This window comes from Piliocolobus tephrosceles, chromosome 1 (assembly GCF_002776525.5).
Source record: "Piliocolobus tephrosceles isolate RC106 chromosome 1, ASM277652v3, whole genome shotgun sequence".
In the NCBI taxonomy this organism is placed as follows: Eukaryota; Metazoa; Chordata; class Mammalia; order Primates; family Cercopithecidae; genus Piliocolobus; species Piliocolobus tephrosceles.
This window is the reverse complement of record NC_045434.1, coordinates 193,460,292-193,484,470: the sequence shown is the minus strand read 5'-3', so window position 1 is coordinate 193,484,470 and position 24,179 is coordinate 193,460,292. Positions and strand designations below refer to the sequence as shown.

Genomic DNA, 24,179 nt, shown 5'->3' with positions numbered 1-24,179 from the left:
CTGCCCTAAATATATTAGAGAATAAGAGCTATAATACAAATTGGTAAGACTGAGAGATAGTAGGACAGAACTCAAAAGATATTTTTGTTTAGGTTTGAGTACTGACAAAGATTTTGAGTTCATGTTATTTTAATCAAAGGATATATTATTAAAAGGGAGAGCATCTGGTTCAAAGATTTGTCCTTACAAGCATCAGAAAGTAGTTCATGTCTTACCAGAAGAGCCATTTATCAAGTTATTTTGTAATCATTCCAAGGAGGCTTACAGAAGAAATCAGACTTAATTCTTTTTTCTTACAATATATTTTTAGGTTCCTGAAATAACCTAAAAATGAACACATCTTTATTTTTAAAAGGCCGCATGGAAGAAATCACATTTAGTTGACCCTTTTTTTCCCACCATAGACAACATTGCAGGTTTTTGAAACTAAAATTACAAGATAAATGGATTTTCTATTTCTTTTCTTTGATCTTGTCTCCCCTGAATTCAGCATTCATGGAATATGATCATTAGCACATTTTAGCCTTTCTACTGATGGTACATTTAACTTTCTTGTTGCTGTCAGTTCCCTGGCAGAGCACTAATGATTTATTTTTTACCCTCTGTATGATAGCCCACTACACACTGTAACATTTGTGTGTGTCCTGGATTCACAGTTATTTTGCCTGGTGACTCTGAAATAATACAGTAGCTCTGGACTTTACTTATTCTTCCCTTTTCCCTTTCTCACATAGCAGCAGCTGTGGATTCGGCAGACCGAAGTCCTCGGCCCACTTCTGCACCCGCCATTGCTCAGGGTCAGGTTGCAGAAGGTGGCGTCCTAGATGCCTCTGCTGAAAAAACAGTGGTCCCTAAAGCACAGAAGGAAACAGTGAAGGCTGAAGTGAAAAAGGAAGACGAGCCACCTGAGCAAGCTGAGCCAGAGCCCACAGAAGCATGGAAGGTATGTCATCAGTCCAAATACCTAGCTAACTCACTTTGTGATTTAGAGGCCTTAATATTTTGACCAGGAACATGTTCAAAACAATTGCTTATTCTCATAGACTCAACAAAGTTATTCCTCATTCTTTCTAAATGAAGATGTCTCCCATGAACCAGTAAAATATTTTCATAAAGTTATGTCAATAAGACTGTAAGCTATCTCAGAAGTTATAAGGTGACCCACTCCTTGACCCAACTATTATTTTTCTAAATGAACTTATAAAAAACACCAGTATGATTGATCCTCTGCTTTTTAAAATAATTTTTACTCATCTAGAAGGAATCGCCACATAGATTTTTAAGACTAAGCTCTGTTATTGTGATTAAAATATAATTTTATTTTCTAAGATGGATATATACACAACATTTCCAAAGAATAGGTATTACATAAAGCACATCTATGTGGTTGCTCAAATCTTAAGTAGCGTTACAAAAAGGAGAAGATCCATTATGTAGGAGAGGTTATACTGCTGAGTTACCTATGGTTCTCAGTTAGTTGTATCCACAGTCACTGCACTGTGTTGAAAAATCACCAATTTAATTAGCAGATTTCCTAGACGGTGACTAGACTGACCTTTTTTTTTTTTTCTTTTGAGACGGAGTCTCGCTCTGTCACGCAGGCTGGAGTGCAGTGGCTGGATCTCAGCTCACTGCAAGCTCCACCTCCCGGGTTTACGCCATCCTCCTGCCTCAGCCTCCCGAGTAGCTGGGACTACAGGTGCCCGCCACCTTGCCCGACTAGTTTTTTGTATTTTTTAGTAGAGACGGGGTTTCACCGTGTTAGCCAGGATGGTCTCGATCTCCTGACCTCGTGATCCGCCCGTCTCGGCCTCCCAAAGTGCTGGGATTACAGGCTTGAGCCACCGCGCCCGGCCTAGACTGACCTTTTATGTGTTAAGCTTCATAAACACATTTAAGCAGTGATGGAATCGAAGTGCTAGCTCAGATTTATTGAAATAAATATAGGTCTTACTGTTGGCAACAGGAATTATGAGAAGCACTCTTTATAAGAAGAATTACATTTTTATATGTCTGTTAAGAAATTTAAAAAAATTTAAACTGCATAAGATCTTAGTAAGTGTCCTCGCTTTGGCAGATTGATTAACCTTGTTCTTTTGGAGCCAGATCTCCAATAAACAATATCTAGTTTATTTTTAGAACAGTGGACAATCTAACTCTGTTTTGATTGTATTTAAAAAAACAAAAAACAAAAAACTGTTAGACCAGGTTTGGAGGCTCTCACCTGTAATCCTAGCACTTTGGGAGAGCAAGGCGGGCGGATCCCTTGAGCCCAGGAGTTTAAGACCAGCTTTGGCAAAATGGCAAAACCCAGTGTCTGCAAAAAATACAAAAACTAGCTGGGTATGGTGATGCGTATCTATAGTCCCAGCTCCTTGCGGGGGCTGAGACAGAAGCATAGCTTGAACCTGAGAGATTGAAGAGGCTTCAGTGAGCCGAGATTGCACCACTGCACTTCAGCATGGGTGACAAAGTGATACCCTGTCTCAAATGGTGAAACCCCATCTCTACTAAAAATACAAAAATCAGCTGGGCGTGGTGGCAGGCGCCTGTAATCCCAGCTACTGGGGAGGTTGAGGCAGGAGAATTCCCTGAACCTGGGAGGCAGAGGTTGCAGTGAGCCCAGATCACACCACAGCACTCCAGCCTGAGTGACAGAGCAAGACTCCGTCTCAAAAAATATAATAAAGAAAGAAACAACTGTTAAATATGACATACAGTTTTACTGTCCATTTGGGACTACCTTGAGTCCAGAGAGAAAAACAGATTGAGTGAATGATAGGTATTTACATTTTTGTACCTAGCCAAATATTTATGACATTGGTCGTCAGGTTCAGTGTCAACAATGCCTGTTTAATGTTAAACTACCTCCTCAGTTTTTAATGTTAGAATATCTCACCAGGCGCTTTTGACTATCCCTCCATTTGTTATACTAACTAAAAAGTGTTAGATTGCTGGAATTGTCAGGGGAATCTTCGTAGTGGCTAAGATTCCTCTGGCTTTCTGCTGACTTACTTTTACTAATTTTTGCCTGTATCATAGACATAAATATCTTCAACAATAGGCTCCCTTTGTTCTTGGGAAGTTGGCAGAGTAAAGAGATCACTACCTGGGATAAGCTTTCCAAGCCAATAGGGGGTCTTTGTTGCCAATTAATTCTACATAAATATATGATTTGAGATACTTGTGTTGAAATGAGACTGAAGACCACCTCTGATAACTTATTATAGTAATGGTGGTGGCAGAATTAAGGGTGACTCTGAGCTGATTTTATATGTAGCAGTTAGAAAATAACTATGGCGGCAGGCACGGTGGCTCACTCCTGTAATCCCAGCAATTTGGGAGCCCAAGATGGGTGGATCACAGCCTGGCCAACATGGCGAAACCCTGTCTCTACTGAAAATACAAAAATTAGCTGGGCATGCTGGCAGACACCTGTAATCCCAGCTATTTGGGAGGCTGAGGCAGGAGAATCACTTGAACCTGGAAGACAGAGGTTGCAGTGAGCCGAGATCGCGCCACTGCACACCAGCCTGGGCGACAGAACAAGACACTGTCTCAGAAAAAACAAAACAAAACTATGGCATTTACTTGAAACCATATTTATTATATAAAGCAATGGTAGTGATAAAGTAGCCTTGTAACTGTAAATTTCATTATCTGACATTAGTTTGAGATAGAGAAAGCTTTTTGTTGTCATTTTAACAAGGTCTATTCTGCAAGTATGGCAGTAGGTACTGTCTCCCCCATGTATATTGTTATCTCATTTAATGTTCTATGTAGGGGCATACACAGAAATACTGTTGCTACTTGGCCTCAATTCTTTTTTTTGAGATGGAATCTTGCTCTGTCACCCAGGCTGGAGTGCAATGGTGCGATCTCAGCTCACTGCAACCTCCACCTCCCAAGTTCAAGCGATTCTCCTGCCTCAGCCTCCTGAGTAGCTGGATTACAGGTGCCCACCACCACGCCCAGTTAATTTTTGTATTTTTAGTGGAGACAAGGTTTCACCATGTTGGCCAGGATTGTCTCGAACTCCTGACCTCAGGTGATCCGCCTGCCTCGGCCTCCCAAAGTACTGGGATTACAGGCGTGAGCCACTGTGCCCAGCTTGCCTCAATTCTTAAACTGAAATAGAGGCTCTCAATTTTCTGCTATTGGATTGATAAAGATCCAAAACAAAAAGAAGTCATTATTCATTTGAACGAGGAATTTAAACTTTGTAAAATATTTTTTTTTTTGAGATGGAGTCTCGCTCTGTCGCCCAGGCTGGAGTGCAGTGGCGCGATCTTGGTTCACTGCAACCTCCGCCCCTCCAGGTTTAAGCAATTCTCTGCCTCAGCCTCCGGAGTAGCTGGGATTACAGACACATGCCACCATGCCCAGCTAATTGTTTTGTATTTTTAGTAGAGACAGGGTTTCACCGTCTTGGTCAGGCTGGTCTTGAACTCCTGACCTCGTGATCCACCCGCCTCGGCCTCCCAAAGTGCTGAGATTACAAGCATGAGTCACCGCTCCCGGCCTGTAAAATAATTTAACATTATTGTTTGCTAAATGCACAATTCTAGGAAGACATTATCTCCATTTTATCCATAAGAAATTTAAGCTCTGAGGGGTAAAAAAAAACTTGTTAATGACCACACAACAAGTATGCTGGGACTTAAAGTAGAAATGACCCAAAACGGTTAATTACCCCTGGTAGTTAAATTGCTGTAATGGGGTGTGCTTAACTTAACACTTGACAGTGTCACTAATTTTGTAGCTCTCTCAGATTTTTTAGACTCAGTCTAGGGAAAGTAGCACAATGACATTATATTCCAAAGTAATGCTGCTTAGTGTGATTAAAAAGAATATCAACACCACAGATTGATGCGGTTCTGTAAAGAACTTAATGATACAAAGTGATTTAGCCCTTAGTAAAAACAATCAATTTTTTAATTTAAAATACCCAATGCTTTGTGCGTTGCTCACTCTATTATGCTCCCTCTTAATAGCCTGTTGTTGTTGTTGTTTTCAATAATTACTCCATTTTCTATGTATAAAATGACATTACTAAAGGTATTTCAAAGCTAGGCAGGAGACCTTAGCTATTCTCTTTCTAATATTAATACTAAGGATGAATCATGCCCTTCTACCAAACACATAGGCTTCACCTTCCTAGAGAAGATTGCAGTGTGTTGAATGTTACAGCTGAATCCTGCATGTGTTTGTTTATAACCAGCCCTGGGAGTAATTTCATGTGTCAGTTACAATTTAAATTGGGTTTATTGTAATGTTTTGTTGTGTAATAAACTGAAGAATGAAGTGCCTCCTTAAGTATATTGTTCAACTAACAAAATCCTTTGTGTTTACCAGTTTGGTGTCATATGTGGTTTATTACATGTGTGCTTTAGCTAAAGATTTTCTTTTTCTTCCTGTCATATATGTCATACGTTGATAACTTCATATGTAAATTTGTTTTTAAATGTTACTTAAAGTACTTCCAGATTATTTTTTAAAGGCAAAACAAAAACATGGCTATTGCATTAAATAAGCCTAAATTATTCTTTTTAGTGGGTACTTTTTTATAAATAAGTATAAAAATATTTTTTCTTCATAAATAGAATACTTACCTTAATTTTCTTTTTTGATAATTTGGATATCCATATTACCTTTTCAGCCTTGAAAATGTGACGGTAAACACAGATGACTTTTGGGAGTAATATCCTTCCCTGTAACACCCTCCATAAGACTGCATCATGATGATTACATATCAGCGTATTTCACAAGCAGCTTAAAGATGCAGCTTGTTTGGAAACAACACTATTCATAGAAACCTACTAACCTAAAATGTTTTTACTACTTTATTTCTTAAATGTAGGTGGAAAAAACCCACATCGAGGTGACAGTACCCACCTCAAATGGTGACCAAACACAGGTTTGTGCCAATAGGCCACTTGTTCCTCTTTCCCTCCTCCCCCTCAATTTTTTTCTTCTCCCTTACTCCCTTTTCCTTAAAATTATAAAATGAAGGTTCAAACAAACTTCAATGAGCAACATTTTATCATTTTTCTTTCTTTTTTAAATTATGGCAAAACAGAAGCTTGCAGAAAAAACTGAAGATCTGATAAGAATGAGGAAGGTTAGCCATTTTTCACTTTCACAAAACTACATTGCCATTTCACCCATGCTGACTTACAATGCATTAAAAAGACAGTGATCCATTCTTTTCATTGATTTCTTTTAATCAGGAGTTGTTAATACTTTCAAATAACAGATATGGGCCAGGTGCATTGGCTCACGCCTATAATCCCAGCACTTTGGGAGGCCGAGGCAGGAGGATCCCTTGTGGTCAGGAGTTTCAGACCAGCCTGGCCAACGTGGTGAAACCATGTCTCTACTAAAAATACAAAAATTAGCCAGGTGTGTTGGTGCACGCCTTTAGTCCCAGCTACTTAGGAGGCTGAGGCATGAGAATCGCTTGAACCTGGGAGGTGGAGGTTGCAGTGAGCTGAGATCATGCCACTGTGCTCCAGCCTGGGTGACAGCTATACACATATATTTACATAAACTGAAGAAACCATAATCCTATACTATATGTTGAAAAGTTTCATTAAACTTTTCATTAAACAGTGAGAGTCAAACCTATCTTTTATATTTAAAAATGTATAAGAACTATTTCACAATGACATCATATTCTTAGAATGATTGATAATATTTTATACACATTTATCATAAAATGAAAACCATCATAGCTGGGTGTGATGGCTCACACCTGTAATCCCAGCACTTTGAGAGGTTGAGGCAAGAGGATCCCTTGAGTCCAGGAGTTCAAGACCAGCCTGGGCAACATAGGGAGACCTCGTCACTTCAAAAAAATAAATAAATAAATTAGCCAGGCATGGTGATACACTCCTGTGGTCCCAGCTACTTGGAAGGCTGAGGCAGGAGGATCACTTGAGTCCAGGAGGTTAAGGCTGCAGTGAGCCACAACTGCACCACTACATTCCACCTAGGTGACAGAGTAAGACCCTGTCTCCAAAAAAACACCCTCTGTAGCAGCAATCCCAGTACTGTGTTTAACTATGGGTTTAACTTCTCTCCCTCATTCTTTTCATCTATAGGGTGGGATGAATCAGTTTGAATCAGTTAACTGAATATATTTATTGGCTGGTCATGTATAAAATGATAATCTTTCTTAGATCTTTTTTATAAAAGAGGTCTAATTTTTTATTAGATTTTATAATTAGAGATTATAAATTCTCTAATTATACTCACTGTCACTAAGTATAAAATACATCCCAAAAGCTAAATAATGTTTTTAAAGCATTTCTTCACTCCATGATACCTGGAGTTTCAGTGTTTTTTAGAGTCATATGTTTTAAGGTAACCCTCAAACAGTTCAATTTCAAAAATGAACATAAAACAGCTTGTTACATAAGAAGCCAATGAAGCCAGGAGCACTGTCTGTTTGAATAACATCATCACATTCTTTCATCATTCATGAACAAGGTCATCGTTTTCTCGTGGTAATCATGTTCTCTGTGTGTCCTTGTGACTCTGACCATTTCATGTTGGCATATGCTGCGCTGTGGACATTTAATTTTAAATATTTTTTGGTTTGCCAATTTTCAGTTTTTTCCCGCAAGAACAACATTTTAATTTTTTATGCTTTTCTGTTTTTCCCCCCTTTCATTTTCACAGAAAAAGAGAGAAAGACTAGATGGTGAAAACATTTATATCAGACATAGCAATTTAATGTTGGAGGTTTGTATGAACTTGAAGCTTATTTCAGTTGGTTGCCTGGAACCTTCTGCATTCTTTGCTGATTCCCCTTTCTTCATTCTGTGCTGCATTTGGTTTTGCATGCCATTGCATGAAGGAACTTTAGGTTTAAAATGCTTCTGCATGTTGGTGAACATGAAGATATGCAAACATCTCGCCTTCTGATTCTTTTTAGTTTCTATCTGTCGTACTTACCTGGAAAAATATATGATTGGGACTACCTCTACCTCTCATGGTTCCATTGTTTTACCCACCTTTAGAAAGTTCTACATCATTGCTAAAAGTTCCTTTAATTTTCCAAGAGTGTAAACTTCCATGTGTCCCAAGATGCAAATTTACACTATTCTTTCATTTTCTGAACTAAGAGAGTGTGAAAAAGTAGGGAATTCAGAATGGACTTAAAATATTGGAGATAATAGAAAAATGACAGAACTGTCGAGGGGAAAAAGAAATAAGAAGGAAAGAGGGGAGCCTAGCATTTAATCAGTAGTTACTATAAGATGGTTTAATCATAAAAACAGGCCTGTGGGTATGGGATTGTTATTTTAAAGATGAGAAAATTGAAGCTCAAAGAGATTAAGTAATTTCCCTGTAATCCCAGAACTGGAAAGCCAAGATGTGAGGATCTATCCAACTCTATGAAACTACTCTGTTTTCCACTCAGAAACAGCAACATGCTGTCTGCTATAAGAGTTGTGAGATTATTTTCCCATTATATTCAACATTGGTCATATATATATATATATGTATTTTTTGAGACGGAGTCTTGCTCTGTTGCCCAGTCTAGAGTGCAGTGGCGTGATCTCGGCTCACTGCAAGCTCCGCCTCCCAGGTTCATGCCATTCTCCTGCCTCAGCTTCCCAAGTAACTGGAACTACAGGTGCCCGCCACCACACCTGGCTAATTTTTTGTATTTTTTAGTAGAGATGGGTTTCATTGTGTTAGCCAGGATGGTCTCAATCTCCTGACCTCGTGATCCACCCGCCTTGGCCTCCCAAAGTGCTGGGATTACAGGCATGAGCCACCGGGCCTGGCCTATAAAGAAGATTCTTGGATTTCTGCTGTTTTTCTTATATATCCTCTAAGGAATTAGTTCTTTCATTGGAAATTACAACAGGGTAATGAGCATTTCTTTCTTTTTCTTTTCTTTTTTTTTTTTTTGAAACAGTGTCTGGCTGTGTTGCCCAGGCTGGAGTGTGCTGGCACGATCTCAGCTCACTGCAAGCTCTGCCTCCCAGGTTCAGGCCATTCTCCTGCCTCAGCCTCCTGAGTAGCTGGTCTACAGGCGCCTGCCACCACGCCCGGCTAATTTTTTCTATTTTTAGTAGAGACAGGGTTTCACTGTGTTAGCCAGGATGGTCTTGATCTCCTGACCTCATGATCTGCCCACCTTGGCCTCCCAAAGTGCTGAGATTACAGGCATGAGCCACTGTACCTGGCCTTTTTTTTTTTTTTTTTGAGGCAGGGTCTCACAGAATTACCCAGGCTGGAGTGCAATGGCACAATCACTGCTTATTGCACCCTCAGCCTCCTGGGCCCAAACAATCCTCCCATCTCAATCTCCTGAGTCGCTGGGGCTATGGGTGCACGCCACAGTGCCCAGCTAATTTTTAAATTTTGGTAGAGACAGGATCTCAATATGTTGCCCAGGCTGGTCTTAAACTCCTGGACTCAAGTGATCCTTCTGCCTTAGCCTCCCAAAGTACTGGGGTTACAGGCATAAGCCACTGGACCCAACCTAAACTTTAAAAACTAGATAGGTCTCTGGCTTAATAGATAGCCTCTAATTATTTAAACCTCATCTTATTCCTTGTCAATATCTGTATTTTGAGTATTTGTTACGTATAAAGTCTTTGAGAAGAATTATGCCCAGCCTTCATTAAACATGTATTGCATGGTGGGTGCAATACCAAGTGCTTTACATATATTTGTCTCGTTTAACATGAAGTTTTTCAAGGCTGGATCCTCAGATATTTCAAACTTGGCAACTAGCTCTCTTTGTTTTAGCCTGTATCTGAAAGTAGACCTGAGTAGTTCCATCTTCAGAGACTAGGAAGAATAGTGAATGTTAGTTGATTTCCTTTATTTGGCAGTGTAACATCTTGAAATTCTAAATATGCATATTTCCTGACTAGTTCATCTTCAGTGCTTCCTCTTAACTGGAACCTGCAGTACCAATCATATATTTGTCATTTGTTCCATGAGGTGTGTTATGGCTTCTGAGACTCACAAAGTCCCTGTGTGTGATGTGTTTTTCCCTCAGCATTTCATTGACAGCCATGAGAGGGGATTTCTAAATAAGTGTGTTTGAAAATTAAAACCACTAACTGCCTTTTGAGAACATTCTATATTTAATGAAGTGTTTGGTTTGATTGCTTCTAAAATTATGAAGTGATAGGCATCAAAAAGTATCTAACCTGAACACAGCCAAAGTAATTTGGCCATCATTCTTTAGTTATTATAAAGTTTTTTCCCCAGTAAGGAAGTTCTCTCAAGTTATCTGTCACTCCAGCAGGCTTTTTTTTTTTTTTTTTTTTAAGCATCCCTCCTCCCTCTTCTCCTACCCCGCCCCCACTAATGCTTTGTTCTGGCACAAATAAGGTCGAGTTCATTTTTAGATCTACCGCCTCCTCCATCTCCCAGAGAGAACCTGTAGCAAGTTGTCTATGACAAATTCTATTTGGAACAGGTCCCTTTGATATCTTAATTTTACTCTGTGCCCCCACAGGTTTCCAACAAAGCCAGCTAAGAAGGATGGAGAAAGCTCCCTCAGAAGCTACTGGTTTTACCAAAACATTTATTTTCTCAGGTTCCAAGCCAATCCGAAGCTAGGCAAGAAGAGTAGCAAATCACAAGTCTCTTATATTAAGAGGTTAACTCAGAGAGTTATCATTTTACATAGCATCTCTTGCTCATTTTTGTTTTGCTTTATTCACACTTTTAACCTTCCCAAATGTATTAAGTTGGTCTTGACCCAAACAGATTTTAATTACCAGTGAGGAGCTGGGTCACGGGACCTTACATGCCTGGTGGGTCTGGTTGCTCAGTCTAACACTGGGTCTTTGAATGGGCTTGTTCATGCTTTTCTTTAGCTACTAGACATGCTTTTCTTGCTTTCAGCTAGAACAAAAGTGCAAACTGTTCTTTCCCCCATAGCAAAGTCCATATTCATAAAATATACTCACATTTCATCCCAATATGCGAAACATGCTCTTCTGGATGCTACAGGATCACCCTTTTGGAGTTAGCTTTCTATTTGATCTTAAAGCAGGTATACATGGTTCAGTCTTGCAAAAAGAAAAAGAAATAGACTAGTTAATGATTTTTCTGAATTAATATCTCCAGAATCAAAATATTCTCACTGATTATTCTTATGCTGTTTTCCCTTTGACATTGCTGTTGAAAGAGTTTTATTTAGTTAAAACCTGTATTACCCTCAGAAAAAACTTTGAAGCAAAATTTTATTGAAATGAATTCTAATTTTTTACCCCAATACAGCTGTTTCCTACAGAGCCAAAAAAGAAAGACTAAATCCAAAATTCACCCGGCATATTAGGAAATGTATTTAGCATTATGCTTTTCTTGGATACAGAGCTGCCTTGATATGTAATAAATACTTTGCAGTCATCAAGTGATGGGCTCCCACATGTTTTGATCTCAAGCATAGATCTTTTAAGGTTTTTTGAAGTGTTGTTGGACAAAGAACATTTGAGTTTTTGTCTTCAAGTTATATTTACCAGACTATTTTTGGCCAAGTCCCCTTTTTGAAAGTTGTTATACACCTCCTTTTATATAAACCTGAATATTATTTCTAGCTCATGCTTTATTAACCTAAGCTTCATTCATTTCTCCCTGGAATATCCCTTTAATAGCTTGCCTGTACCTCAGGTTGCCTAATATTCAAATTTGCGAGAATGTATACCTACTATGTACCCACAAAAATTAAAAAGATTTTTTAATTTTTAAAAAACTTTTAAAAAATTTAATCTGCTGGAACAGTTGAATTATTTTAAATTGTCAAGGAGATACATAAGGTCTTTGGTGAACTCTTGTTAACTCACTTTCAATCCTTTGAAGGTCAATGGAAGAGGTCCCTGGTTTGAGTTGTACTAAGTAATGAAGTGAAGCTGTTAGAAGCTAGAAAGCCTTAGGTTTTTAGTTTATGTGCATATTATTGACAAAGAAAAAAAGTCATTGTGTTATGTACCTCTGGGTAATTTTTCAGAGGTAGTAACAGTCTGCTCTGGAGCCTTTAACTAGGAATTTCAGTAATAAATTCTTACATCAAAAAAGGGCTATTCTTGTTTCTCAAAAAGCAAAAACAGCCATCTAGTAATAGAGAAGTAAAACCATCTCCAGGTAGAAGTAGAAGGATACTGTATGTTTGCAACTCAACAAGACAAGACAGTCAGTGGTGGATTGTATGTTTCACCATGCCTTCATTAAACAGTTTGTTCATCTATTGCTATCTCCATCCTCCTGAGCTGAGCCTAAAATAATTTCTTATCAAACTGAGGCTAATTGAGTTGTGGAACTACCTTCTTGGGATGAGGAGTTAGAGATCTGGTGCTGTGTCACATGGGAAGAAGAATCATAAATTAAGGCGTGAGTTCTTTATGGGTTATATAACTGCTAACAGCTATGGAGTTGTGATACTTCACAGCTTCCAAGAAAAGCACTTTATTTAAAGAAAAAAAAAGGCAAGCAAATATACCATGTTATATATTTATAATCTGAATGCAGATTAGTAACATCTGTCCTGGATGTGGTGTGTTTTCTACCAGTGCCCAGTCTCTGATGGGTTGCCCTTGGTTATGTTTTTTGTCCTGATTATGTATTATTTTGCATCTTTGTCCTTTCAACTATAGGATTTAGACAAGAGTCAAGAGGAGATCAGAAAACATCACGCTAGCATCAGTGAGCTGAAAAAGAACTTCATGGAATCTGTACCAGAACCACGGCCTAGTGAATGGGATAAACGCTTATCCACTCACTCCCCCTTCCGAACTCTTAACGTCAATGGGCAAATCCCCACAGGAGAAGGAGTGAGTACTTTGTCCACATGACCAATTGTGAAAATGGAGGGAATACATGTTTGTATGTATTAATATTCTGTATCTGAGAGAAAGCTTAGAGCTGAAATTTGGATTTGGTGCCTCACTATATTCATTGCTGCTTTAAGGCATTTGTAATCAAATACTTACTTTTTTTAAGTCATGTAGGCTACCCAGGCCAATTATAGGAGCCATTTGGAGCCACCAGGAGATGATTAGCCTCTGAGAACTATCTCTGCAGCTACATGCTTCTGGCTAATGATTGTTTATAAACTGACCATAAGCCAGTAGAGGTTTATTTGTATTCAAACTGTGCCTTCAGGGACTCGAAAGTTTACTAAATTTAGGAAGGTCAAAATAGGAAAGAGATTAGTCTTTTTAAAAAGCTTGATTTGCTTTGGGAGGCTGAGGCCGGTGGATCACGAGGTCAGGAGATCGAGACCATGGTGAAACCCCGTCTCTACTAAAAATACAAAAAAATTAGCCAGGCGTGTTGGCGGGCGCCTGTAGTCCCAGCTACTCGGGAGGCTGAGGCAGGAGAATGGCATGAACCCAGGAGGCAGAGCTTGCAGTGAGCCGAGATCGTGCCACTGCACTCCAGCCTGGGTGACAGAGCGAGACTCCGTCTCAGTAAAAAAAAAAAAAAAAAAGCTTTATTTGAACATTTACACAACTTAGAAATATCTGAATGGTTCCCCACAATTATATAGTAAACCAAGGAGCCCCCTAAGCTAGAGAATTCAGAACTCCAAATATTAATGATTGTATTTCAATTTTAGAAAAACTGTGGGCTGGTCACCATGGCTCATGCCTGTAATCCCAGCACTTTGGGAGGCCAACACAGGAAGATCACTTGAGTCCAGGAGTTTAAGACCAGCCTGGGCAATATGGCAAAACCCCATCTCTACAAAAATTAGTCAGGTATAGTGGTGTGCACTTGTGTAGTCCAGCTATTCACGGGGCTGAAACAGGAGGATTACTTGAGCCAGGAGACCAAGGCTGCATTGAGCCATGATTGCACCACTGCATTCCGGCTTGGGTGACAGAGTGAGACCCTGTCTCAAAAGAAAGGAAAAGGAAAACTATTTATTTTATCTTTATGAGTAACATTAAACTTTCAATACACTGTTGTGTGAGATAGTCACAATTAGAGCTCAGGGGCTCTTCTTTTTCTATTATTGTTGTCATTACCTATTTTAGAAATCCTACATCTGGGCCGGGTGTGGTGGCTCACACTTGTAATCCCAGCACTTTGGGAGGCTGAGGTGGGCGGATCATGAGGTCAGGAGTTCGAGACCAGCCTGGCCAGCATGGTGAAACCCCATATCTACTAAAAATACAAAAATTAGCCAGGCATGGTGATGCATGCCTGTAATCCCAGCTACTCAGGAGGCTGAGGTAGGAGAATTGCTTGAACCTGGGAGGCGGAGATTGCAGTGAGCCGAGATCGCGCCACTGCACTCCAGATAGGGCAACAGAGTGAGACTCCGTCTCAAAAAAAAAAAGAAAAAGAAAAAAAGAAATCCTACATCTGAATAAATGAATCTGTTAAACATTTAATGAAAATATCTTGAAAGTTACCATGAACATATACCCCAAAAGTTTTTATCTTTAGTCAGTACAAGTGAAATATTTATATAGTCACAATGACTCAGTAAGTGATTATGATTTAAAAATTATGTGCTTGTTTTTCCCCAAAAACAATAGCAGTTCTAGTTTAAAAAAGGTAAAGTGATGTCTTAATAATTTTAAAACTTTTTTTTTTCTTTTTTTGAGATGGAGTTTCGCTCTTGTTGCCCAGGCTGGAGTGCAGTGGCGTGATCTCAGCTCACTGCAACCTCCACCTCCTGGCTTCAAGTGATTCTCCTGCCTTAGCCTCCCTAATAGCTGGGATTATAGGTGCCTGCCACCACGCCCAGCTAATTTTTTGTATTTTTAGTAGAGATGGGATTTCACTACCTTGGCCAGGGTGGTCTCGAACTCCTGACCTCAGGTGATCCACCTGCCTCAGCCTCCCAAAGTGTTGAGATTACAGGCATGAGCCACTGCACCTAAAACTTTTTTTTTTTTTTTTAATTTTCAGAATTTATGGTAAACTATCCAAATTATTATTTAGTTTCTGGAACTGGAGAAGGTAGTAAAAGTTGGTTCACAGGCTGGGCGTGGTGGCTCACACCTATAATCCTAGCACTTTGGGAGGCTGAGGCAGGCGGATCACTCGAGGTCAGGAGTTTGAGACCAGCCTGGCCAACATGGCGAAACCCCATCTCTACAAAAAATACAAAAAAATTAGCCGGGCATGGTGGCGTGTGCCTATAATCTCAGCTACTTGGGAGGCTGAGGCAGGAGAATCGCTTGAACCCAGGAGGCAGAGATTGCAGTGAGCCGAGATTGTGGCACTGCACCCTAGCCTAGGCAACAGAGCAAGACTCTGTTTAAAAAAAAAAAAAAAAAAAAAGTTGGTTCACAGAGGGTACTTTTTGTATTTTTCAAAGTGTGACTAAAATTGGCTAACAGTTCCCCAAACAGAGCTGAACCAGTTTCACAAATAAGGCTGGAAAATACCTGAGTAATGGGCAGCTAAATAGAGATACCAGGGATGATAGGATGCTATTGTTTGCTACTTACTGTCCTCTCAGCCTCCATTTTCTATGAATGGACATTAGTTTTGTGTTCTAAATCTAGAGCATGTATCCTGAACTGAGACAATAACTCTGCTTTCTGGGCAAGACCACTGCTTTCAGTGTCAATAGGATACTTAATTTTGATGTATCTCTACTAACAAGAGTCATAAAGGGTCTAGTAGTTCTGGTTGTGGCTTGATTTGATTTAGAGGGTCTGGCTAGTCAAAACCTAATTGAACAATTCTGAACAAGTAATTTATCGTATTGGGCCTCAGTTTATGGAGTAGATGATCTTTAAGATCCCTGTGAACTCTAAAATTCTGTAAGTCTATGACTCCATGAGAAAATGCCTTGTCGCTGTTTCACCTGGTTAGCCCTGTCTGCAAACTATAACTGCGTAGTTTCTCGAAGTTTTCTTTTTGACTCTGTGCAAGTAATAAAAGATGCTCAACTACTTTGAAAAAGTAACTTGGTACTCTCTTGGATGAGGTTGAGTAAATTTGAATTGGTCTCTGTTTCCAGAAAATATCTTACGTCTTTTAATAGAAACCTTTCAGAAATCTTCTCAGGGTTGGTTTTGGGAATGCTAAGGTCATTCTGTGTTCTTTAAAGAAATAACTTTTTATAAACTGAACAAGATCCATGGGAGTACTTGAACAATTTTAGCTCTATGCTATTATCCCTGTAAAGGAATTGCAGAATAAATAAGCACTGTATTATGGTGACCTTTAATATTGGGTAATTCCACTTTCTGGCATATCTTACTTTTTCTTTAACAATTGGGATACTATTTCTGTTCTCTGGGGATACCTCTTCCACCTTTGACGGTATTGTTGTTGCATTGCAAGGCAACTGAATTTTATATAATTTGTGTATGACCAGGTGAAGAAAACTTCTATGCTTCCCTCGGAAAGAAAGGTTGGTGGGCCAGAGGTAAAGCTGCTGTTATGACTTGTGCTTCTCAATCAGAATTTGCTCTTGTCATGGCACTAAGCAGATAATCCCCCCAGAACTGAACAACAGCTGCTGAATACTTTTTTTTTCTTTTGGCTATACTAGTAAATTCACACCCACAGCCTTTCGGCCTAACACATAACACTTCCACTGCTGCAGCTTTTGCAGCTTTCAATTTGCTTATTTCGGCGCATGGCTGGTTGAAAAGCTGCATGAAGATAAAAATATGTATTCAGAGAGAAAATGAATTTAATTATACCCTATTCTTTTTATGTTGTCTTTCTTCTCCCCCTTTATTTTTCTTTCAAAAATCATTGTAATTTTGCATCCTTTCTTTTCCTTTTTTTCTTTTTTGCTGATCAGTCCCCTAGCTACTTTCTCCCTGATACATATCACTTAGGGGTGTGCAAAGAACCAGTGTTGAACTTCCAAACTGATCAGAGAAGGCTAGCTCAACTGAGAGAACTTAGAGCCAAGTTTTTCCTTTCGTAGATAACGTCTGTCTTGACTATGGATACCAGAGTACAGAAATTGCAGGGGGAAGAAAAACTTCTCAATTGGACAATTGGGGAGAAAAAACTTTCCTTAAAAGTGTCAAAAGCATTTGCTTAAAGTAATGTATAAACCTTCATGATGGTCGTTATTATTTATTTGTTTTGGTGAACCTTGGAGGGACATTATAATCTTTTATACTTTTTGTTTTTCTTTCGCAGTCTTTAAAATGTATAAGATTAAGATTTTTATTTCTTGAGCAAAAATTAATTGCTATACTGAATGAACTGTTGCAGTTTTTAAAGTCTATATGAAGAGATAAGGATTACTTTTTATATTCTGCCATTCTATTTGTAATAAAAGTAACTTTTTTTTTTTTTTTCTGAGACGGACTCTTGCTGTGTCCCCCAGGTTCAAGTGCAGTGGTGCAATCTCAGCTCACTGCAACCTCTGCCTCCCGGGTTCAAGCAGTTCTCCTGCCTCAGCCTCCTGAGTAGCTAGGATTATAGGCATGTGCCACCACGTCCGACTAATTTTTGTATTTTTAGTAGAGATGGAGTTTCACCACGTTGGCCAGGCTGATCTCGAACTCCTGACCTCGTGATCCGCCCACCTCAGCCTCCCAAAGTGCTGTGATTACAGGCGTGAGCCACGACACCCAGCCAAAAATAACTTTTATGATGGCAAGAAGAATGCTTCATTATTGGCATTGCCCAATTAGTGATTGGCAGCACCAAAGTAATAGAAAATGACCTAAAATTCATATGTAAATATCCTCAAAGGAAAAATAAATAACATAACAAGGGGAAAGCCAGTGATCCCTTGAACTTTCAGTTCTAATGTTCATTCACTCAAAAAGGTATCTACTGAGCACCCTACTATGTTACAGAAACTTTGCCAGGATAAATTGCCAAAATAAAGTAAAGCTAAAATGAAGAGTATCTAAAAGATCTTTCCAAATCCTTTGCACATCCCCAAGTATCATTTTTGAGCATTTTCCATCTGTCATTTTGTTCATCTTATTCTGTCTTTCTTGATCTTCTACTGTGAAAGCAGACACAGGAACGTGCTCTGTTAGTACAGGATGAAGAGAAAATTAAAAGGCAAGAAAGATCTACTGAAAGAGCCTTGCCCCAGCAAGAAAATGAAGAAATTCTTCCCAAGGTTTCTATTCCAATCCCTGAGGATCACAAGTCTCTCAAAAAGTGTCACCTCTACTTTAGTACTTTTCCATCTCCTCGTATTCCTTTCATGATGTCTTTTCTCGTGGTCCTTGTGTTGGCTGTTTGGTGGTTGGTCTTTCTGTGATCAGAAAACAGGGTGCTCATCTGAAATGTCAAGACCGTTGAACTTTTGTCCTTGGCTTCAACTGTGTTATTGCTGTATGATGCCCTCTGATCTTGATAGTTCACTGTCCTAGGAGAGCCCTTGTGATCATTTTTCTGTCAAATGTTACTCTTTGTAGATTATGTATTATGGGGTACAAAGGAGTAGCAATGGACTGCCCAAAGCCAGCTTTTCTGCACTGAATTTTAACAAATTTAAACAAATCAGAATTAAGCATATGGCAGGTTGGTAATCTTCCCAAAAGCTTTAACTCTTTTATCCTGCATGTTTACTGTTTACTATTGTTATGTCCTCCCATCCAATGTCTCACACAAACCAGGATACTCTCTAGATACATTTGATGGAATATTTTCCTAATCCTCTATAGTCATTTGTTTGGCATGGGCTTCATAGTTTAAGAAAAAATTTCAACTTACTAACCTTTCAGAAGCCTTAAAATGATAACGTTTTAGTCTACAAATCCATAACCACTCCTTTTCTTATGATATCAAACCAGTATAAACAAAAGTCTTTTCTGGAAAAGGGCTTTTGACTTCTGTGGCCTTTTTATGAGTATTTCTGAGCTGTACAGGGACAGACAACTTTATCCTGCCTGCTGTATAGAAGAGATCTTCAAAGATTAAATGCCATCTTTTCACAAGTAGAGTGTTGATATGGTTTAAGGAAAATGGTGCTGGTGCCCCTTAGCCTCCAGCCAGGACTGAAATTCTCAGACTACTCTACCTATCCTTAAAAGTCCTGGAACACAGATTTACTCAAGATCTGTACATAAACAAACACTTCTCTGAATTAAGATACTGTGTTACTTCTTTATAGCTTTGCTAATTATATTGCTAGTAGCAATAGTTAGCCATTGCTAAGCTTAAAATATATATTGATATACTTTGTTTTCCTGATATACTTCAGACCTGTTTGTTCTTGCACTTGTGTTGAAATCAACTGTTTTTAATCAATGGCTTTGTGACCTCAAGTTCTGTTGTGACAAGTATGTGTCCTCTGTTTGCATGTTGACTTCTAAGACTTAACCTGAAGTAAATATGAGCACTCTCTCTCTCTCTCTTCAGGACACAACTCACATGCCTAACCTGTTATTTTTTACCTCAATATTGATGAAACCTTGCATGTAGCTTGCTTTTTACGGCACTTGAATGTACCAATATGGATGATTTGGTTAATGTCTCAAATATTTGTTTTGAAATCTGAGTTTAGAGGGTTATCAAATTAAGATTATTATACTTTGTTTTACTTCTCCATGCTTTTCAGTTGATGAGACTTCTAAACAAGACTTTTTATTTTTGAGAAGATGGCCTCCTAGAGCAAAAAAAGAGAGCAGTAAAGACAAGAATCTTTTGTCCTTCAACATCTACCAGTATTGTTCTCTTGTCTCTGGAGACATGTAGAAATAATTATCTGGTGTTTCCTGAAAATTGCTACACTGTCATTATAGGCTTTCCCAAGAAATGGAAAAAGAAGCAAGGACCAGGTTAAAATTTAAAATTTGGTATGCGTATATATCTTTTATGTCACAGGCTATGTCTATTTATAATATATGTTTTGTAAATAAGCATATTTATTGATTCACTCATAATAAGAGGGACCTGAAATATTACAAAGCTGTTCTCTACCACAGAAAGTTATAATCATAAGTACTCTCTTTTATCTGGGAAATAAAGATACAAGAATTTTCCGTAATGAAATAGCAAATGGAACTGTAGACTTTGTTAGATTATTTTAAATCTTTTTTTAAGGAATTAAAAGGAAATAATCAGAACTTTATTTATACTTTTATAACTGTTTCAGATTATAATTCCTGAATTTCCAGTTTTCATCCTTATACACAGCTTTTTATTAATTACTATTGTAAACTTCACCCTGAATTTTGTTTCTCTTTGTATTGGAGTTATTCTAAGTCCATTAAAAGTCTAAGCCAATGATACTTTTCAGTTTTCTGAAATGCAACAAGAGTCCTCGGAGATCTTTATTGAGAGTCAAAGGAGAGGCCATTTCTTCTATCAATAGGGTAAGAATGATTAAGAGGAGAATGGCTAAGCCCTTGTATTGGATGAAGCTGACCAATGCAGACTCAAAAGTTACCATCACAATTATCAGAGAAAAAATATTGGGCATTCCAACTTTGTATTAGCTAAAAATATTTGCAAGATAAAACGTAAATAGGCCGGGCGCGGTGGCTCACAGCTGTAATCCCAGCACTTTGGGAGGTTGAGGCAGGCAGATCCCCTGAGGTCAGGAGTTCGAGACCAGCCTGGGCAATATGGTGAAACCCTGCCTCTACTAAAAATACAAAAATTAGCTGGGCATAGTGGTGCACACCTGTAATCCCAGCTACTTGGGAGGCTGAGGCAGGAGAATCGCTTGAACCCGGGAGGCAGAGATTGCAGTGAGCCAAGATCACGCCACTGTACTCCAGCCTGGGTGATAGAGTGAGACTCCATCTCAAAAAAAAAAAGAAAAAAAAAAAAGTGTAAATAGTCTTGGTTTCCTTCCTTCATTTTCAATACCAGAGGCAAATTCTAATACATATTGGTGTTACCCTGATTCAGCTTCTTCTTCTTTTTTTTTTTTTTTGAGTCGGAGTCTCGCTCTGTTGCCCAGGCTGAGTGCAGTGGCGCGATCTCGGCTTGCTGCAAGCTCCACCTCCCAGGTTCACGCCATTCTCCTGCCTCAGCCTCCCAAGTAGCTGGAACTACAGGCGCCCGCCACGATGCCCGGTTAATTTTTTGTATTTTTAGTAGAGACGGGGTTTCACCGTGTTAGCCAGGATGATTTCAATCTCCCAACCTCATGATCTGCCTGTCTCGGCCTCCCAAAGTGCTGGGATTACAGGCGTGAGCCACCACACCTACCCTGATTCAGCTTCTTAATGGCAAGTTGATAAATAAAAAATAATTTGGACTAAAGGCATCAATACAGACCAGTATAATATTTTGGATTTTTGCCTTGGTTTTGTCATTATTCATTTCTAGGGTGACTCTGAGAGTACTAGAGTCACCCTAGTTAACTACTTGGTGCCCAGATTTCCACCTAGTAATGTGGAGACAAACCTACCTCATGAGAATGAATATGTAATAAATTCCAGGAACCAGAGACCCTGGTTGTCATTCAATTCTTGGTCTTTTGGGAGCTGGGAAGATGAAAATTTAAAAACACACAAACATACATTAACTTCTTTTTATTTTGAAAGTAAGTAAATAGCTGTGTTTATTTCCATCTACTCCTTATTGATATTTGACCACTTTACTAAGATGTCTTTCCAAATTTATCCCTAATAAATTCATCTTATCCAAATGGTATGATTAGAGTGGATCATACTTGAAAATAAACCAAGCATCTATATTTTGGACCTATCTTTCAGCCATTTTCTTTTATGCTAACACTTGCAATATGAAGGGAATTGTTTGCATGGGTCAAGTTTTCTACTTATTTACATCTTCAGTAAAAGTTTTGAAGGGAAAAGATGCTGACTTTGTTGACCAAGATTAGACTAGATATTATAAATGGAATAGATTTCCAGTTGGCATCCTAGAACCTAGTACATTTCTTTCTACTAAATATTATAAATTTTACTCTGAAATTTCTTTGGATATAATAACCCAATTCACTTTCTCCTAGTTTCCTAAGTCACTTCTGTAATACTTCTTAAAGATAAGCCTATAGTACTTCCTATAGATAAGCATATAGGACACATGAGGCATTAGAGATCTAATTAATTTTAAGAAGGTATTATGGAGCAAAAATTACACTTGTGGTTTACCCAGTGATCATGTATTTACAAAAGGAAAAGAGGGCAAAATTAATGTGAGACATGGTCTCATTGTTGCTTTTATTTTTTCACCAAGGGTTTTGAATACGGTAAAGACATACAAAGCTTGTTGACAGAGTTGCCTTCCCTTACATTCCTCTTCACAGAAATTATAAAATCCCAAACCATAGCATTCTCTACAGCTTTGAAAATGACTATTATATTGTTTTTATTATACATAGAAACTTCACTTTTTTTCACATACTCAAATTACACCATTTGTAATATTGGTACTAGAAACTACAACTCCTTATTCTTCTGTTTTGTGTGGCATGTGGCATTACTATATCTGCTTCCTCTACACTTTAGTGGATAATATTAATAGACCACTGTCATTTCTTTTTTTTTTTTCTTTTTTTTTGAGACGGAGTCTCGCTCTGTCGCCCGGATCTCAGCTCACTGCAAGCTCCGCCTCCCGGGTTTACGCCATTCTCTCACCTCAGCCTCCCGAGTAGCTGGGATACAGGCGCCCGCCACCTCGCCCGGCTAATTTTTTGTATTTTTTTAGTAGAGACGGGGTTTCACCGTGTTAGCCAGGATGGTCTCGATCGCCTGACCTCGTGATCCGCCCGTCTCGGCCTCCCAAAGTGCTGGGATTACAGGCTTGAGCCACCGCGCCCGGCCTAGACCACTGTCATTTCTGCTGCTGTTACTCCTCATGCCTTAGTGTCTCCTTTTACTGCAGCAGAATATGACACAAAAAGAAACACATTGGTGCAGATTAAAAGCATACCTGAAATGGTTAAGGCGGTATGGAATTAGAGTTTGAAAGCCATACAAAGTTAGGCTAGAGGAAGAGCAGTGGCTATGATCAACAATTATAAATTCATGGAGGATTCCTTTTGGTAAACAAAACTCCTATCATCCTAGAACTTGAAAGACAAAAAGAAGATAAAGTAGTTTATTCCCACAGATCAGAAATGCAGGCTAAAAGCCAAATAACTTGAATAATAGCCTAAGGAGATCAAGATCATCCTGGCTAACTCTGTCTCTACTAAAAATACAAAAAATTAGCTGGGCGTGGTGGCGGGTGCCTGTAGTCCCATGGGAGTACATGGGAGACTGAGGCAGGAGAGTGGCATGAACCCGGGAGGTGGAACTTGCAGTGAGCCGAGATCACGCCACTGCACTCCAGCCTGGGCAACAGAGCGAGACTCCGGTCTCAAAAAAAAAAAAAATCTTTTGTGATTGAAATCCTAGGCCGGGCGCAGTGGCTCACACTGTAATCCCAGCACTCGGAAGGCTGAGTTGGGCAGATCACCTGAGGTCAGGAGTTTGAGACCAGCCTGGCTAACATGATGAAACCCTATCTCTACTAAAAATACAAAAGTTAGTTGAGTGTGGTGTCAGGCATCTATAATCTCAACTCAGGAGACTGGGGCAGGAGAATGGCATGAACCCGGGAGGTGGAACTTGCAGTGAGCTGAGATCACGCCATTGCACTCCAGCCTGGGCAACAGAGCAAGACTCCGTCTCAAAAAAAGAAAAATCCTAGAAGGCAGCAGTGTCTTACCCTTTAACATAGAATCCTGTTTTGGGTAAATAATAGAATAACTCTGACATTTGAAAGATTAAAAGGTAGGAGAAAGCATAGAATCCCAACTTTCTTGTCTCAAAATCAACAAAGGCAGGTGAGCCTCTCATTTTCTTATCTACTACCTCTTTAAAGAAAAGTCTTCATATTTATAAGATCCTATCTCAGTAAAACATACAGAAAAAGATTTAAGGGGATAACATAGCCACCATTCATTTTATTCATTTATTTTATTTGTCACCTGCCAGCAAAGTACTCTATTATATATTACAAGGATGCAAAGAATCACCATTATCAGAATTTTAGGGATTGGATAGGATCCTAATTCAATTCCTCTCTCTTCCAGTGCTTGACTCCTCTCTACAATATCATTTAGAGATTTGGAGGCCAGTCTTGCAGTCTTTGTTTCAATATCTCCTGAGATAACATATTACATCTTTGGACAATTCTGAATTTGTATATAAATCATTCACATATTAAGTGAAAATCTGTTTCCCTGTAGCTTTCACTCACTGATCCTGAATGAAGGCATTTTTTTTTTTTTTTTTTTTTTTTTTTTTGAGGCAGAGTCTTGCTCTGTCGCCCGGACT

At 39.0% G+C, this 24,179-nt stretch overlaps 1 protein-coding gene across 16 annotated transcripts in view; it reads left to right on the top strand.

Annotated features, from left to right (window-relative positions):
- EPB41 (erythrocyte membrane protein band 4.1) overlaps window positions 1-24,179 on the top strand; it is a 244,419-nt gene that overhangs the window by 173,729 nt on the left and 46,511 nt on the right. For 9 of the 16 annotated variants that reach the window (XR_003309970.1, XM_026457223.1, XM_026457221.1 and 6 more), the window contains 3 exons: window positions 735-943; window positions 7,684-7,746; window positions 12,633-12,809. Coding sequence is in view for 15 of the 16 variants with exons in the window: in XM_026457223.1 (XP_026313008.1) it covers window positions 735-943; window positions 7,684-7,746; window positions 12,633-12,809 (449 nt within the window). In the remaining variant the exon portion in view is untranslated. The remainder of the gene's footprint in view (window positions 1-734; window positions 944-7,683; window positions 7,747-12,632; window positions 12,810-24,179) is intronic. The other 7 variants (XM_026457219.2, XM_026457218.2, XM_026457212.1 and 4 more) reach the window with 3 other exon arrangements.